Raw genomic sequence first — 14,991 nt, 5'->3', positions numbered from 1 at the left:
ACATTGCACGTAGTTCGTATATGATAATACCTATTAAAATAATATTATGATACAAAACAACACAGAGATAAATAGAAATGAAGCACGAAGACCATACCTGGGCGACACCAACTTCTGCCTAAAGGCGCAGGCAGCAACCGGACGCGGACAAAACAACAACAGCATCAACATCGCATCCAACAAACATACCGTGTGCATACCTTTCAAAATGCCTCCAAAGCAACAATTATCATGTCCTCACGACAAAATAACATACACTCCCTCTCCACACGCCACACAGGTAAACTACCACCAACCATCAAAACAAGAACGGCAAAATGCCACGAAACCAGCACCATCCTCGTCATCAAAGCGCAAGCCGTTGATAGCAGCACCGCCTACACGAACTGATATAGAGAATTTCCCTGCCCCGCTCATCCTCCCAGGAGACGATCTGGCGTTGGACCCGGAGTATCCCCCGCAATCGTTCCAGGAGTGGCTCGACGAAGAGGAGCGCAATCCTGTCACCCCGAAGAGGAAAACAATTTACTTTCTTGAGGCTCCTGGTGTGGATAGAAGAATTAGCGAGGTAGAATCCTGGTCAAGGCCAAATGCACTTGGCCTGGATTCGGATTCGCATTCTACAGACGATGCGGTAACACCACCAGCATCAAAGGATATAACCGAATACCTAGCGGCATTCTTCCACGGTCTCCCGGTGAAACAACTCAATCTGCCAAAAGGACAGTGGAAATTTACTCCGTGGATAGACACCCCTCCACCCAAGAAACTAAAGCTTGGACACCAAGTATCGACGGTTAAACACATCGCCCTCACAACACCCGCAGAGCAAATCCGCATCCGCACGCGCGCTTGTCCAGACGGTCTATATGCCAGGCAACTGAACCTGGATGACCTGCTAGACGTGGCTATTGCGATTCTACCCAAGGATGCATATGCGCTGTGTATGCTTGTGAACCACGACCTATATGAAGACGAGGAGGATAGTTTCGTGTGCGGAAGGGCGTATGGTGGCAGCCGCGTTGCTGTTGTTTCAGCGGCGCGGTATAATCCGGTCATTGATGGGGTGCAGGGGGTTGAGAGGGGGCATGCGTGGCCTGGGGCGCATTGTGGGGGGTTTGTTGGGGATGTTTGTACGGAGTGGAAATATTCTGGAGACAGGAGGAAGCGTTCCAAAGTTAGAAGTGGCTCTGATTCTGCTGCCACTATATCTGGGAAACAAGAGGGACCACTTGAAGACGCGATGGACGTTCTTCGCAAAGCTCAAACACACTCTCACTCTATACGAATAGCTGGTGATGGCGAGGGGCAGTCAGCACTTTGGCTTTGGCGGATAATCCGCACGACGAGCCATGAACTCTGTCACTGTCTTGGTCTCGACCACTGCGTGTACTACGCGTGTATTATGCAAGGCAGTGCCTCGTTGTCCGAGGATACGCGGCAGCCGCCGTACTTGTGTCCCGTGGATCTTGCGAAGGTGTTGTGTGCAACGGGCTCTACGGCTGAGGAGAGGGATAGGGCGTTGTTGAGGTATTGCGAGGAGAGACGAGAGTTTATGTATTTAAGGGCATTTGCGGCGTGGTTGAAGGCGTCCTTGGGGATTGGGAATGGGGTGGATGGCAACCAGGTGGTTGTTATTGATGATTGATGCTGAGATTTGACCACTTAAGTGCTATAGAAACAGTATGGCGATTCATTCTATGCATAAATGCGTAATTTACAACTTGAACGAAAACAATATCGCAGATCCAGCAATCATGGACAATAGCAGAATGATAAATACTCTAAAGGGTATACGATTTTTATGTACTGGAATAACCAGATGATTAAGTACATTAAAACACTCGGCGGTGCCGTAATAATGGATCATGCGCTCGTAGATACATAGCTAAGCGTTGATATGGAGGTGTGCGTACGAGATACGCGGTGGAGCTGGGCCCTTTGAAACGGACTTTATGGACGCGATTGCGCCTGAGCAGAGTGGCCGGTTTCCGTAGCTGGCGCTGGGATAGAGCCCACGCCGACTGACCGTACGCCGCTCTATTTTGACAAGGTATAACACCTTGTTATAGCTCCCCCGTAACCGTAGACTTCTCTTTGCGTGTATTGGTGATTGATTATGAAGTCGAGGACGGAAGTCAAGGAGGTGGGTTAGTAGGTTGAGAGAATGTAGACGCATTCGAGGCTGGCCGTCTGCGATCCGAGAGACCCAGACTGTCGACGGAGTTGGCCCACGGGTATTGCTGGAGCCGCTGTGCAGGTGCAGCGTGCGTGACATCGCCGACGATATTGTCTGGATTGACAAAGGCCGGGAACTGCTCCTGCTCCGTGGAGCTTGTATCTTGTCGGTGAGGCTGGACGATCTCGACAAGTTTGCGCAGCACTCCACATTCGAGTTTGAGCTTGATGCTGTACACGGCGGCCTTTAGCGTCGTCTGGAGATACCACAGCCCGATGTATTCAAGGACGAGAAGAGCGACGTCCATGGCAATGATGATGAGGTTGATTGCGAGGAGCTCGTAGAGAACACGGGTGCGGCGGGTGTTCTTTTCCGGCCGGAGCTGCAAGAGTTTGGACGTTTCCCAGATGTAAATCGACGAGATGAGGATTTCCTGCGCGCAGAACCAGGCGACCTGCATTCGCTCCATGACATTGTAACCCATAACTATCGCACGCGAACGGACGTAGACGGTGGAGAAGGTGAGGACGGTGGTCGGAATTATGAGAATTATGGTATCGACTATGATAAGCCACATGACGAAGCGGAGGAGTTTGCGATTTTGGTTGACCAGATGGAGTCGCGAGTAGAGCACAATGGATTGGCCAGGAACCATGAAGTAGAAGCCGATTGTCGATATCGTCACGCCCAGCCATCGAGGGCCGAGTCCGAAGAATTCCAGCAAGTATCCGACGGCGTGCGGGATGACGCCCAAGACGCCGGATAGCAGCATCGTCCAGAAGTACAGTCCATGGTAGCGTTGGAAGGTGAAGAAGATGAGAACGACCAGTTCCAACGCGTTGTACAGAGCCAGGGCGGAAAACGTAACGACGACGATCTTGACGTTGGTGTTGTTGCCCTTGTAGCCTCCGATGAGTCCATCTGGGGGTTGTGTGAGGTCGTTCGTCATGGCAAGACCGGCTCGTGGCGATCGTCACGGCGTCGCGGTCGATCGGAGAAGGGAACCGAAGCAATTGAAGAAACTGAGGGAGGTGAACTGCTTCTTGGACGCATCATGAATCACGCGCGAGGAGACATGCGGGCGGACTGCAGCATGGTCGAGTGTCGAGGTGCTGGCGGAGTACAGGGAGAGAAATTCGATGGCGGAACTAAGAAGGCCGGCGGTCTCCCCAGAAAGGCAGGCCACGCGGAACCAGAACCAGAACCACAGCGGCGGGGTGGCGAGCCGGAGCGAGGAGGCCGTTTGAGGTTTTTCAGTGGCGACTGCGAAGGCTCGGCTGGGGTTCTTAACATATCCAGACAGGGGAATTGGGAAATTGGTGGCGCAAGGACCACTTGGCGACTGGCCGTCAAGAGCGAGAAATCCGCGATCTCGGACCTCGACTGCCTCAGAAGGCAAAACCCCTGCAGAATGTCACTTCGTTTCGCGTCCGAGGGTGGTGGACACTGGTGGACGATTGTGCGCACAGGCAATCTGCTTATGTAACCGCCGGGGAAACGGATATTAAAGTTTGGGGAAGCCGCGCTACAGCCAGATCGGGCTAGGCTGTATCGCACTTGGGGATGTCTCACGTGGGGCGGAGAATTGTCGGACGCCTAACTCCAATTGCTGAATGTACTCTCCGACATGGATGATTGGGGATAATCCCTGTTGTACTCCTTAATCCGACAGCTGCAATGGCCATTCTTGTATGACAAACAGAAGTGTGACACTGTCAGGAGACCGGTCTCCGGAAGGAGGGCGAATGAGATTGGGAGACAGCAGTCATCTCCCTGAACAGTTCGGCTTTATTCCCGGCGAAGCGAGGACGCGTTCGACCGTTCGAATATTTAACCGAGGGGTAAACGCTAATAAGAAGACGGTGGGCCGAAAAAAATAAAAAAGAAATATATGAACCCACGGCGGGGGTCGAACCCGCAATCTTTTGATTAGACTGGGATACTTATTAGCAATTGATTTTCGACAAGCCGAGAATTGTGACATACAGTCAAACGCGTTTCCATTACGCCACGCGGGCTTCACTGAGCCTATTTTTTCAATTTTTGACACTATAAGCCATGAAACATAATAAACCAATAACATTAAAATTGCAACCCGAACCACCGGTTGACGAGGGGGTAAAGCGGAAAGAAAATTGTAATAAAAAAATGAACCCACGGCGGGGGTCGAACCCGCAATCTTTCGATTAGAAGTCGAACGCGTTTCCATTACGCCACGCGGGCATCGCTGGCCGATTCTTCAGGATTTTGACATCATGAGCGGGCGGCAACTTTCCACCATTTCTAGGCTGGCAAGGCCGTTGCCATTAGGGCACATCTCAGTGCCCCCAGGTGTGGTCTTGAATATTTTCACTTGCTTGTTTATCTCCTTTCTGTATTCATCCTGCATCCCTACATCTGTGTACGTGTGACTTTATGCATGCCAGTGCTCATTTCTATACCAACACATGCATCCACCTGATGAATGTCTTATCCAGCTCGCGGAATTTAGAAGCTCCAGTATATATAGTCCCTGCGGTGTTTTTATACCATATGCGGCGCAGGGCACATGCAGTCTATGTACGTAATTCGTAACACGTATATACATCCATCAAAACGTCCCCCGCAGCCACTCGACAAGCGCCCCCTGTGCCATGGCCTGCCCATACGGCATGCTCGTCAAGGGGATCTGCTTATAAAAGTCCAAGCTATCACCCATACCCGTCCCAAAGCTCGTATTCTGCAACTCGCCGTCCTGGTCAATCTTGCCGAGAACCGCCTTGATGGCCTTCTCAGCAACAACCCGGTACTCCCCACTGATATACCGCTTCCGCACAGCCTTCAGGATCCCCCACGCAAAGCCCGCCGTCGCAGAGGACTCAACATACGAGTCCTCATGGTCAAGCAGCGTGCGCCAGTATCCATCCTCCGTCTGAAGCCGCTTCAGCGCCTCCACCTGCGCAACAAGCGTATCAACCAGATGAACCCGGACCGGATCCTCGGGCTGCAAGTCCAGCAGCTCAATAAACTCAGGAATCACAATCGTCACCCAGCTATTCCCGCGCGCCCACCGCGCATCAGCAAAGTTATGTCCAGCTGCCACTGACTGGTCCGTATTGAACTCCCACCCGTGGAAAAAGAGCCCCGTCTTCGTATCGAACAGGTACTTGATGTGGATGAGGAACTGCCGCTTCGCCTCGGCAACGTATGCAGGCCGGTTCAGCAGCTTCCCGATCTTGGCCAGCGGCATCACCGTCATCATCAGCGTATCGTCCCACAGCTGCTGGTGGTGGTGGTTCTCGGAGAGATAGGTGATGTGGGCCATTCCGCCGTAGGGCGTGCGCGGGAGGTCATGCATGGCCCATTCCGCCCACGCATCCAACCAGGGCAGATACGTCTGATTGCCTGTTTTCTCATACACATAGGCGAGGGTGAGGAAGACGGCCATGGTGTTGATGTTTTTTGTTGTGCCCTCAGCGAAGCGCGCGGAGAACCAGTCCTCGATGATCTGGAGCAGGGCGGCGTCGCCGGTGATTTCGTAGTACTTCCATATTCCGTACAACCCGATGCCGTGCGTCCATTCCCAGCCGGCCCAGGATTTTGTGTCGATGATGCGCCCGTCTTCGAGGTGCAGCAGGAATTTCCCGGTGGTGTCTTTTATGTTGACGAGGTTGGTGATGAGGCGGTCGATTGTGGCGCGGGCTTGGGGGGGTGTGAGCGACATGGTGGGCTGTTTTGTGTCAAGTTAGTGAAGTGGAAGTCGAGATAACTTTTATTAAATTGATCTATTCAGCCGAGCGAGAGATCGGTGGTCAATGTCCCGCAGAGCTCCAGGGAATCCCCCTCGTTTAAAGGCAGCGCCCCCTGCGATACGTGGAGAAACCCCAGCGATTTCTCCGGACAGACCGGGGTCGACTTCGGGCAAGAAACCACCGAAGTATCCGCTAAGGACCGGCCAAGAAAGCCACCTGCCTCCTGATTGGCAAGGCAACATGGCCTGCCACGCTCGACAAGAGTGCTTGACTGCTTTCGACCGCAAGACTCGGCCTTCTCGGGCCAATGTGGGCGCTCACCCCGGGCGGAGGAGGGGGCCCGGGGACAGACCCAGACCCTGGAGCAGAGGAAGCTGGGGAAAAGGACGGCTGAACTGACTCGAAGGAGAAGTGCCCGCGGTGGTTCGTCGTTTTGGGCCGATTCATTTCGTTTGCCAAACCCTTCGCGGCCTCGCTAGTTGGCATGGGTGTGGTGGCCTGGTTATAAGGTGAACCACCCTTCCCCTTTCTCGTCGGGCTCTTTTTTTTTCTCTCTCCACCCTTGAAGGACAGGCCTGTTCTTGTTACTTCAGTATGGCCGACAACACGGAATTATCGTCTGTGCCCAAGGACGTCAAGGACGCCGCCCACGTCGAGCGGGTCCCGTCGTACGGCGAGGGCATGAAAAAGGACCATGTCGACTACTCGCGTGTTGACAAGGAGATCGCGCAGTATGCGGGTCAAGAGCAAATCGAGGTCGACGAGGAGACGAGCAAGCGCCTGCGCAGGATGATTGACAAGCGTGTCTTGGTTATCATGATCCTCACCTACTTCCTGCAGGCCCTCGACAAGGGAACCATGTCATTCTCGTCCATCATGGGCATTCGAGAGTACGCTGGTCTTGAGAACGGCCAAAAGGTTGGCTACCAGCCAGGATTATAATATAGTTCACCGCTGACTTTGGTAGTACTCCTGGCTCACGACATGTATTTACATCGCCGTGCTGTTCGTCGAATACCCCACCAACTGGATCATCCAGCGAGTCCCTATCGCGAAATACCTCGGTGTCAATATCATTCTCTGGGGCGCAGTTCTGGCTCTGCACAGTGCCTGCAAGACGTTCCCCAGCCTGGTCGCTGTCCGCACCTTGCTGGGTATCTTCGAAGCCGTCTGCCAGCCCTCCTTCGTCCTGATGTCCAGTATGTGGTATAAGCGCGAGGAGCAGGCCGAGACCGTGACATACTGGTATGCATACCCAATATTATTTAGGGTAATTCTGACTTGCGCAGGTACATGATGAACGGCACCCAGCAGATCGTCGGTGGGCTGCTCGCATACTGCTTCAGTCTGATCGGAAACGACCACGACGTCAAGTCCTTCCACGCCCTATTCATGACTTACGGCTGTGCCTCTGTCCTCTGGGGTGTCTTCGTGCTCTGGTGGCTGCCTGACTCGCCCATGCGCGCCAAATGCTTCAGCGAAGAAGACAAGCGTCTCATGGTCGAGCGTGTGCGATCCAACCAGACCGGTATCCAGAACAAGAAATTCCGTGGATACCAGATTAAAGAAGCCCTGCTTGACCCGCAGATCTGGTGCTACTGTGCGATTCAGATCTTCACGACCCTGCCTACCAGTGGCCTGGGTGCGTTCGCGAACATCATCATCGAGGGCTTCGAGTTCAGCGTCCTGCAGACTCAGCTCCTAGCTATGGTTCTGGGTTTCTATATCATTATCGTCCTCTTGACCTCAGCATGGCTCGTCCGTAAGACCGGACAGAACCTCTATGTCATGTTGGGCTTCATCCTTCCGTATGTTCCTCTCCCTTCCTGCTTAACCAGCCCTAACACTGTCCAGATCTTATATCGGCACAATCGTCCTCATGACGGTAGAAAACCGCAACATGGGCACCAAAGTCGGTCTGCTTATCAGCTACTACATCACGCTGTCATTCTGGTCCGCACAGACCCTCGGTCTCTCAATGGTCTCTCGTAACATCGCCGGCGCAACCAAGAAATCCGCCGTCATCGCCGCGACATTCGTCTCGTGGGCTGTTGGCAATGCCATCGGCCCACAGGTGTTCCTGGACCGTGATGCGCCCAAGTACTTTATTGCCTTTGGGGTTCACCTCGGGTGCTATGTTTGCCTGACCATCTCTGTGATCTTCCTGCGCTGGTACCTTGCGCACCAGAACAAGAAGAAGGACAGGCTGCTCAGGGAGGCGGGTCTGGATCCGAATGAGCAGAACCTGGCACATGCGTTTGAGGATCGCACGGACCAGGAGAATATGTATTTTAGGTATATCTATTAGTTTTTTTAACTGGGTGGTGAGGGAGATAGTTAGTTGAATGATACCAGGTGGCTCCATCTATGGGCTATTCACTTTGTAACTTCTCAAATACAGCAATAGCATCTGCATTCTGAGCCTCGAGGTCGACATCATTAAGATATGACCCAGCCTGCGTCAGATAGCTCTGCATCCTCCCCGGATCAGTTCCAACTTCCTCAAGGGCATACGCATATAATCGCCCTACATCTCTACTAATGCTTATGGCGTTAGTCGACCGCTCCCTCCGGACAGCATCGTAGGCACGAAACACGGTAGGTATCTGGCTGACATTGGTAACTCGAGCGAACAGCGCATTCAGTACGGCAGCATCCTCAATGGCCTGTCCGGCGCCATTTCCTACGAATGGACCCGTGGCGTGTGCAGCATCGCCGATCATCGCGACTCTACCGTAGTAGTACTTTGGTGCTGGATCGTGGTCGTATATCTTCCAGCTTTGCTGTGGGTTTCTGCTGATAAGCTAGTCTGATCAGTATCTTGACAGTATAAATATTCGGAGGGAAAGGTGAATACCTCAGCAATGGCCCTCGCATCCTCGCTATACCCATGGAATGACCCAGTAGTGAATGACTCTGGCTCTCCGCAGAAAGCACCCGGAGCCTGGAACGTGCAACTGAGTATTCTCCCCTTATCAATCGGAAGCGAGCAGATATATCCCTTTGATCCACACAGAATAGCCACATTCCTCGTCCACTCCTCCTTTACGACCTGCCGGGCTTCATCCATAGGAACGGCCCGGGAGTACAGATACCACTGATCGTGGTTCTTCGGCGCTGTAGCCGGATGGTTCTCCCCAAGGAGATATCTCCTCGTGGCACTCCTGACCCCGTCTGCGCCGATGAGACAGTCTGCTTTAGCTGTAGTGCCGCCGACAAACTCCAGTTTGGCTCTACCGTCATCCAAGACAACATTGTGCAACTTCTTCCCAAATGAAATTGTACCAGCTGGAAGCAACCCAATCCACCCCATCACCAAATCCTCCCGCGCAATCGTCTTCCTCCCCCTCGCCTTTCCAAGCTGTCCAATAACCCGTCCGCTATGCACTCCCTCGGCAAGGAGGACCTGAGTAGCGAGTTCAACCTCCTCATCACGACTCATGAGATTCGCGCGGCCGAGATACGTCTTCTTTAGACCTGGGTGTATCAGGTCCATTGCGGCGATTGCGTTCTTGTGCAGTGCTAGTCCGGCGCCCGTGCGCGGGTATGTGCACTGCGACTCGTAGACGTGCACTGTTATTTGGGGGTGTTGGATTAGACCGGCTGCGAGGGAGAGACCTGCTATTCCCCCGCCGGCGATGGCGATGGTTATCTTTGGGGTAGACATTGTGTTGAGTATAGAGGGGACCAAGGGCTGACAGGAATAAAAAGGCTCTTTTAGTTAGTGGATTCTGCAAGGGCTTAAATATGTATATTTTGGCCCCCAGGCTTACACGCGGCTGAGGTGCGATGTGTAACCTTAGTTAAACAATGCATTTCCTTTCTTCCAGGACACAGACAAGACCATCAAGTACCACAGGCTCACAGCCGGTCTAAGCTTGTGACTGATCTGCAATCGAGGCTCATTGGACACTATTTATCTTGGCTGCACTGCGCGAAATTATCACTTAAAGCGGCCCCGCCGCGGCAATACGAGGCTCAGAATCTTCGCCCCTTGACTTCTTAAGCCGCAGTTTAACTGCTGAATCCTGAGGATGGAATGCAGAGAGGAGACTAAAGTAACAGCTGCAGCTGCGAACATGGATGGGCGTCGCGCTCGCCTCCATAGTCGACAGGTTGGTCTTGGCTGCGGCATATACAAGACTACGAGGCAGCTAACATGAACAGCGCGATAAAATCCGCAATAAGCAGCAACAGAAGGAACAGAAGAAGAAGCAGCAGGAGCAGGCTATAGTCCAACGCAAGCGACAAGCGTTAACACCAGAGTCTTCGATAGACGAGGCCCTAGCACCAAGTCTAGCGCAAGAGGCGCTGAACCTGCAAACGAAAGAAGCCTTCCAAGACTTCCTGCTGCACTGCTTCCCCAATATGAATGCGTCCGTTGCTTCGCGGGTCGAAGTCAACTGGATGGACTTTGTGCGCGGGCCGACACCGCTGGCTCCGGCTGTGATGTGGGGTGTGCGCGCCCTGGTTACATACCAGATGGGGTCTATGGGCAAGCAGAGTGAGAGTGAGAATGGGAATGAAGATGTGCTGCTCACCGCGCGCCATATGTATACCCGGGGTATACAACACCTTGCGTGTATGCTAGGAACGCCGGCCGCGTTAACTGATTCAACACTTGCCGCTGCTATTATCCTGTCTATGTTCGAGGTAATGGATGGGGCGTGTGAGGGTTCCTGGCTGTTACACGCCCAAGGTATCCGACATATTATGTCCGCTCGGGGGCCGGATGCACATAAGAAAGGCATGGGTCGGAATCTGTTATTATCGTACCGCCCGTTCTTGATCGGCGAAGCTTTTGTACGCTGCGAGCCCTGTATACTGGGACGGCCAGAGTGGGCTGCGATTTTTGAAGATATCGATATCGCTCTGGAGGATGGTGAGAGCAAAACCAACAGCAGCAGCAGTCCCCTCGGACAAACGATAGATTACGCATTCAACGAGAGCGCCAAATGCCCTGGCTATTACGCAGCCACGCACGAGATTATAACCTCGTGGCCTGTATTTCACAACTCTAGGTCCCTCTCGCAGAGTCTAATGGATGATATGGGGCGCACCAGGTGCAGTCTCCTCCGGCTCCAGGACTGCCTTGACCAGGGCTTCTGCAAGAGTGACACAGAGCTGCAGCTGTTAGCAGGTTTTGCCGGACCGATACCGGCAGCGCGTGTTGCTAGCCTGGTGAAGCTGTCGTCCGAGGGGATCAGCGCTGCTGTTGCGTTGCTGGACCAGCTTATCACGCTTCTGCGGTCTCATTTGCATAGGGTATTCACCCATCAGGTTGGGTATACGAAGGACGTTTATGCGGCGAGTACTGAGAATCCATGGTATGCTGTTACGAATCGATTCCGTACAACTGGGGGACCGCGACTGGAAGAGCCGGATGCCTGTCCTATGGATGGTCAATTGGATAGGTTTTCAGTTTCCATGGGCATGTTAAGTATATATTAGCAATTAAAGAAAAAATCAAGTTCAAAATGCTTGTTGTAACGAAGACAATTTAGTCGCCCCTATAAATTTGACGGTACAACTGATAGCATGAAAGCATTAAAACTAAAAGGTGAAACTGCCCTGAATTATTTACAATAGGAATCAGAGTGAATGTCCGTAAAGCCAGGTCCCGGTGCAAATCGACGACTGTCGGAGATACGGCCAGGGCATAGATATCCACCAGCCAAGCAATCGTCGCAGGCAGAAGCCAACCAGGCTTGGCTACTCCAAAGCAGAGGCAGACAGTGGCTTCATGCCCTGGCAAAGTGGGTAAGTCAAGAAATGCACTGCAGGAACTGACGTCAAGCCAAGCTCCACCAGCGCCAGAACCAGCCATGCCATGCCATCATAGATCGGGATGCAACCCTATAAAGAGTCCAGCCACCCCAATCCCTCAGCCCTGCACCAACCCACTACCAAGAATCATGGAGCGAGACCAGACATACAAACCCACCCCGACCGCGCCCGTCGTGCGCCTCATGGTCCTCGAGACCGACCTGCCACACCCAGACACATACTCCGAGCGCGGCTCCTTCGGCCAGATCCTGCACAACCACTTCTCGCTCGCCGGGCGCGCCCACCACCCTCCTCTCGGCGTAGAGACCGAGCAGATCTTCGTCGTCACCGAACAGGGCGGGCGGATGCCGTCGGCGCAGGAATTTGACACATTCGACGGGCTTTTGATTACAGGGAGCGTGTACGACGCGCACGGCGAGAATCCGTGGATCCTGCAATTACTCTCCCTGCTGAAGGAATTATGGACGCAGAGGCCGGATTTCCATTTCGTGGGCATTTGTTTTGGACATCAGCTTCTTGCGCGATTGCTGGGTGGGGAGGTGGCGCCTGCGCCGTCTAGGGATTGGGAGTTGGGACATTCCAGGATTGAACTTACGCCGACGGGGCAGAGGATTTTTAGGACGCTCGATGACTATATTCATCTCCATCAGATGCATCAGGATCAGGTTGTGCGGGCGCCTACGGCTGGGTCTGCGGCTGGGTTGCTTTCGGCTGATACGGAGGTGCTTGTCTGGGGACGGAGTGAGCATACGGCGGTTCAGGGCTTGTATATCCCGAACCGGCTGTTCACGACACAGGCGCATTTGGCGTTTGATGAGGATATGGTGAAGAGGCAGATTCAGATCCGGGTTGATTCTGGGGGGATTCAGGACCTGGAGCATGCGGATCGCGCGGCGGAGACGGCGTATCTGGAGCATGATGGCGTGGAGGTTGCGAAGGCTGTGCTGAGATTGTTTGTTTTTGATGATGATGAGTATACGGGGGGTGATAGGAAGACTTCATAGACTGCTATGCCACTAGTGCGATGAATACAGAATATATTAAAGTTGATATTGATAGACTACGCCTTCTTAATCCACAGCGACTGCGAGTTACAGTACTGCGTCAGCCCCTGCACACCCCATTCAGTCCCCAATCCAGAGCTCTTATGTCCCCCAAACGGTACATTCGGCGCGACCTCAAAGTGCGTGTTAATCCACACAGTGCCAGCCTGCAACTGATCCGCAATGCGTCGACCCTTCTCCATATCCTTCGTCCACACCGACGCACCAAGGGCACTCTCCGACGCATTCGCGCGGGCAAGGACATCCGCCTCATCATCCCACTTCAGCAAAGGCAGGATAGGCGCGAAGGGCTCCTCCTGCACGACTCTTGACGCCTCGGGCGGGTTATCAATCAGCGTAGGCGGGATGAAGTATCCAGCAGACTCTGAGATCTTGCCACCGAGGGCTGGGTGGAGGTTCTCGGACGCGATGGACGAGAACAGGTCCTTGGCCTTTTCGTACTGCATGCTGTTCTGCACGGGGCCGATGAATGCGGACTCGTCTGTGCCGGGCCCGACCTGGAAGGCCTTGACGGCTTCGACAAATTTGGAGAGGAAGGTGTCGTAGATGCTGGAGTGGACGTAGAGGCGTTTGATCATGAGGCAGATTTGTGAGCAGTTGAGGAAGGAGAGGATGGCGAGCTTTTCTCGTTAGCATTGAGGTTCAAGAGGGAAAGGAGGGTAGGTGGGGGGAGGGTACAGTTGGAATGATCTTGTCGATATCAACATCGTCGCAGATAATCGCAGCGTCGTTGCCGCCTAGCTCAAGGGTTACACGCTTCAGTGTCTTTGCGCAGCTGGCCATGACTCTGCGGCCTGTGACCGACGATCCAGTGAAGCTGATCTTGTCGATGCCCGGGTGTTCGGTGATGCGCGGTCCAAGGTCGTCGCCGCCGCTGAGGGCCTGGACGACACCCCGGGGGAAATGGGGGATCGCGAGCTCAGCGAGCTTCAAGTCGCAGTAAGGGGTGAAAGGAGAGGGTTTCACGATAACCGCGTTACCGGTGTACACAGCAAGCACGATCTTGCCGACAGCAAGCAGGACAGGGAAGTTCCAAGGCACAATGGCCCCGGCGACACCGAGGGGCGTGTACCGCTGGATGATCTTGCAGTCGTCCTTATCCTGGAGGACGTTCTCGGGGATCTCGAGCGTAGACAGAGTGCGGGCCCAGATGACAGCCATGCCGATTTCCTGCGCGGCCTGCCCGAGGGACTTGCCCTGTTCCTGGGTCAGGAGGGCGGCAAGGGCATCCTTGTTGGCGTCGATGGAGTCGGCAAAGGCGGAGATGGCCTTGCGACGCTCGTCGAAGGTAGTGCGCGACCAGGTCTTGAATGCAGTCCTGGCGGCGTCGACGGCGCGGTCGACGTCGTCTTGGGTCGAGAGAGGGACCTCTGGGTTCGGCTGCTTGGTGGCAGGGTTGATGCCGTGGCGAGTCTCAGCTGTAGTGGTCAGCTCGCCATTGATGACGTTGCGGAAGGTGGTGGTGTCGAGAGGCATGTTGAAGAGTGAGATACCGACTGGCAGTTGTACGGCCACACTCAGGAGGGTTATAGAGCGTTATATAGAGCTGTCGGGTGTGTAAGACGGCAGTTTGAGAGCACCCTCCAGCTGCCCCTCCATATCACAGCTTCACGAGTCAGCACTTGCCAGCTACTGCGGGCCCCCGCATTAGACGATCCTTGCACCTCGTGGGATGGCGAATTCCCGAGCTGCGACCCGGCTGGCCTGAGTGGCTGCGATGGACTGGGAGGATCAGCAGAGGATGAACAGGTCTGCCCCGCATCCCACGATAATCCAGACGCAACAGTAAGACTTTGGCAGAGGGCCAGAGGTGGCATGAGAGAGGGCGGGGGCGGCCCCAGTCTGATCCCCAGTTGAGCGTTCATACTATATTTTAGACTATCATTGAGGATCGCCAGATTGGCTGTTCGGGGCGGATTTCGGCAGTTAGATCCAACCAGATACACGGGTGAAGCCGACAAAGATATGTACTTAGGTTCTAGCCAGACTCTTTACTAATAGCTACAGTGTTCACGTTGCTTGTGCAGGCAGTTTGTTCATGCAATGCAATAGCCAATAGAAGCGCCATGAAAGATGCTTATAACCCACTCACTGTCTGCCCCGCCAGCCAAGACACCACGCTGGTTTTTCAGCTCCCCCTCTCAATGATGAAGAGTGAAGAGTCAAGATGGGCGCCGAGAAAGAGGTTCGTCTGGTGCAGGTGCTCCCTGCAGACGCCGACCTGCGCGAG

The 14,991-nt window shown here is 53.9% G+C and overlaps 8 protein-coding genes and 2 non-coding genes across 10 annotated transcripts; 4 read left to right on the top strand and 6 right to left on the bottom strand.

Moving 5' to 3' along the window:
* Positions 1-208: 208 nt before the first annotated feature.
* Positions 209-1,648, top strand: ASPVEDRAFT_200714 (archaemetzincin; the record flags this gene model as incomplete). Its single annotated transcript, XM_040809326.1, has 1 exon — positions 209-1,648. The coding sequence occupies one exon, from the start codon at positions 209-211 to the stop codon at positions 1,646-1,648; it is 1,440 nt and encodes a 479-aa protein (XP_040672410.1).
* Positions 1,649-2,138: 490 nt separating this feature from the next.
* ASPVEDRAFT_140454 (uncharacterized protein) lies at positions 2,139-3,128 on the bottom strand (the record flags this gene model as incomplete). Its single annotated transcript, XM_040807658.1, has 1 exon — positions 2,139-3,128. The coding sequence occupies one exon, from the start codon at positions 3,126-3,128 to the stop codon at positions 2,139-2,141; it is 990 nt and encodes a 329-aa protein (XP_040672409.1).
* A 945-nt stretch (positions 3,129-4,073) lies between these two features.
* ASPVEDRAFT_t127 lies at positions 4,074-4,197 on the bottom strand. The gene has a single exon. It is a non-coding gene; the product is annotated as a tRNA-Tyr (tRNA).
* A 133-nt stretch (positions 4,198-4,330) lies between these two features.
* On the bottom strand, positions 4,331-4,402 carry ASPVEDRAFT_t126. Its single transcript has one exon. It is a non-coding gene; the product is annotated as a tRNA-Arg (tRNA).
* A 65-nt stretch (positions 4,403-4,467) lies between these two features.
* Positions 4,468-6,032, bottom strand: ASPVEDRAFT_45998 (glycoside hydrolase family 88/105 protein). Its single transcript, XM_040813442.1, has one exon. It carries the CDS (start codon positions 5,880-5,882, stop codon positions 4,770-4,772), a length of 1,113 nt encoding a protein of 370 aa, XP_040672408.1. The 5' UTR covers positions 5,883-6,032; the 3' UTR covers positions 4,468-4,769.
* A 215-nt stretch (positions 6,033-6,247) lies between these two features.
* Positions 6,248-8,381, top strand: ASPVEDRAFT_45997 (uncharacterized protein). Its single transcript, XM_040813441.1, has 4 exons — positions 6,248-6,828; positions 6,878-7,155; positions 7,200-7,718; positions 7,765-8,381. Exons 1-4 carry the CDS (start codon positions 6,505-6,507, stop codon positions 8,216-8,218), a joined length of 1,575 nt encoding a protein of 524 aa, XP_040672407.1. The 5' UTR covers positions 6,248-6,504; the 3' UTR covers positions 8,219-8,381.
* On the bottom strand, positions 8,283-9,577 carry ASPVEDRAFT_140328 (uncharacterized protein; the record flags this gene model as incomplete). Its single annotated transcript, XM_040807645.1, has 2 exons — positions 8,283-8,714; positions 8,768-9,577. The coding sequence occupies 2 exons, from the start codon at positions 9,575-9,577 to the stop codon at positions 8,283-8,285; spliced, it is 1,242 nt and encodes a 413-aa protein (XP_040672406.1).
* A 412-nt stretch (positions 9,578-9,989) lies between these two features.
* ASPVEDRAFT_32931 (uncharacterized protein) lies at positions 9,990-11,361 on the top strand (the record flags this gene model as incomplete). Its single annotated transcript, XM_040810665.1, has 2 exons — positions 9,990-10,025; positions 10,078-11,361. The coding sequence occupies 2 exons, from the start codon at positions 9,990-9,992 to the stop codon at positions 11,359-11,361; spliced, it is 1,320 nt and encodes a 439-aa protein (XP_040672405.1).
* Positions 11,362-11,811: 450 nt separating this feature from the next.
* ASPVEDRAFT_45995 (type 1 glutamine amidotransferase) lies at positions 11,812-13,031 on the top strand. Its single transcript, XM_040813440.1, has one exon. The coding sequence runs from the start codon at positions 11,826-11,828 to the stop codon at positions 12,699-12,701; it is 876 nt and encodes a 291-aa protein (XP_040672404.1). The 5' UTR covers positions 11,812-11,825; the 3' UTR covers positions 12,702-13,031.
* ASPVEDRAFT_140236 (aldehyde dehydrogenase family protein) lies at positions 12,758-14,237 on the bottom strand (the record flags this gene model as incomplete). Its single annotated transcript, XM_040807639.1, has 2 exons — positions 12,758-13,381; positions 13,440-14,237. 2 exons carry the CDS (start codon positions 14,235-14,237, stop codon positions 12,758-12,760), a joined length of 1,422 nt encoding a protein of 473 aa, XP_040672403.1.
* Between the last annotated feature and the right edge of the window lie 754 nt (positions 14,238-14,991).

The sequence above is a fragment of the Aspergillus versicolor genome (assembly GCF_001890125.1).
Source record: "Aspergillus versicolor CBS 583.65 unplaced genomic scaffold ASPVEscaffold_11, whole genome shotgun sequence".
NCBI classification, from domain to species: Eukaryota; Fungi; Ascomycota; class Eurotiomycetes; order Eurotiales; family Aspergillaceae; genus Aspergillus; species Aspergillus versicolor.
The sequence above is the reverse complement of the archived record's forward strand: the minus strand, read 5'-3'. Positions and strand labels throughout refer to the sequence as shown.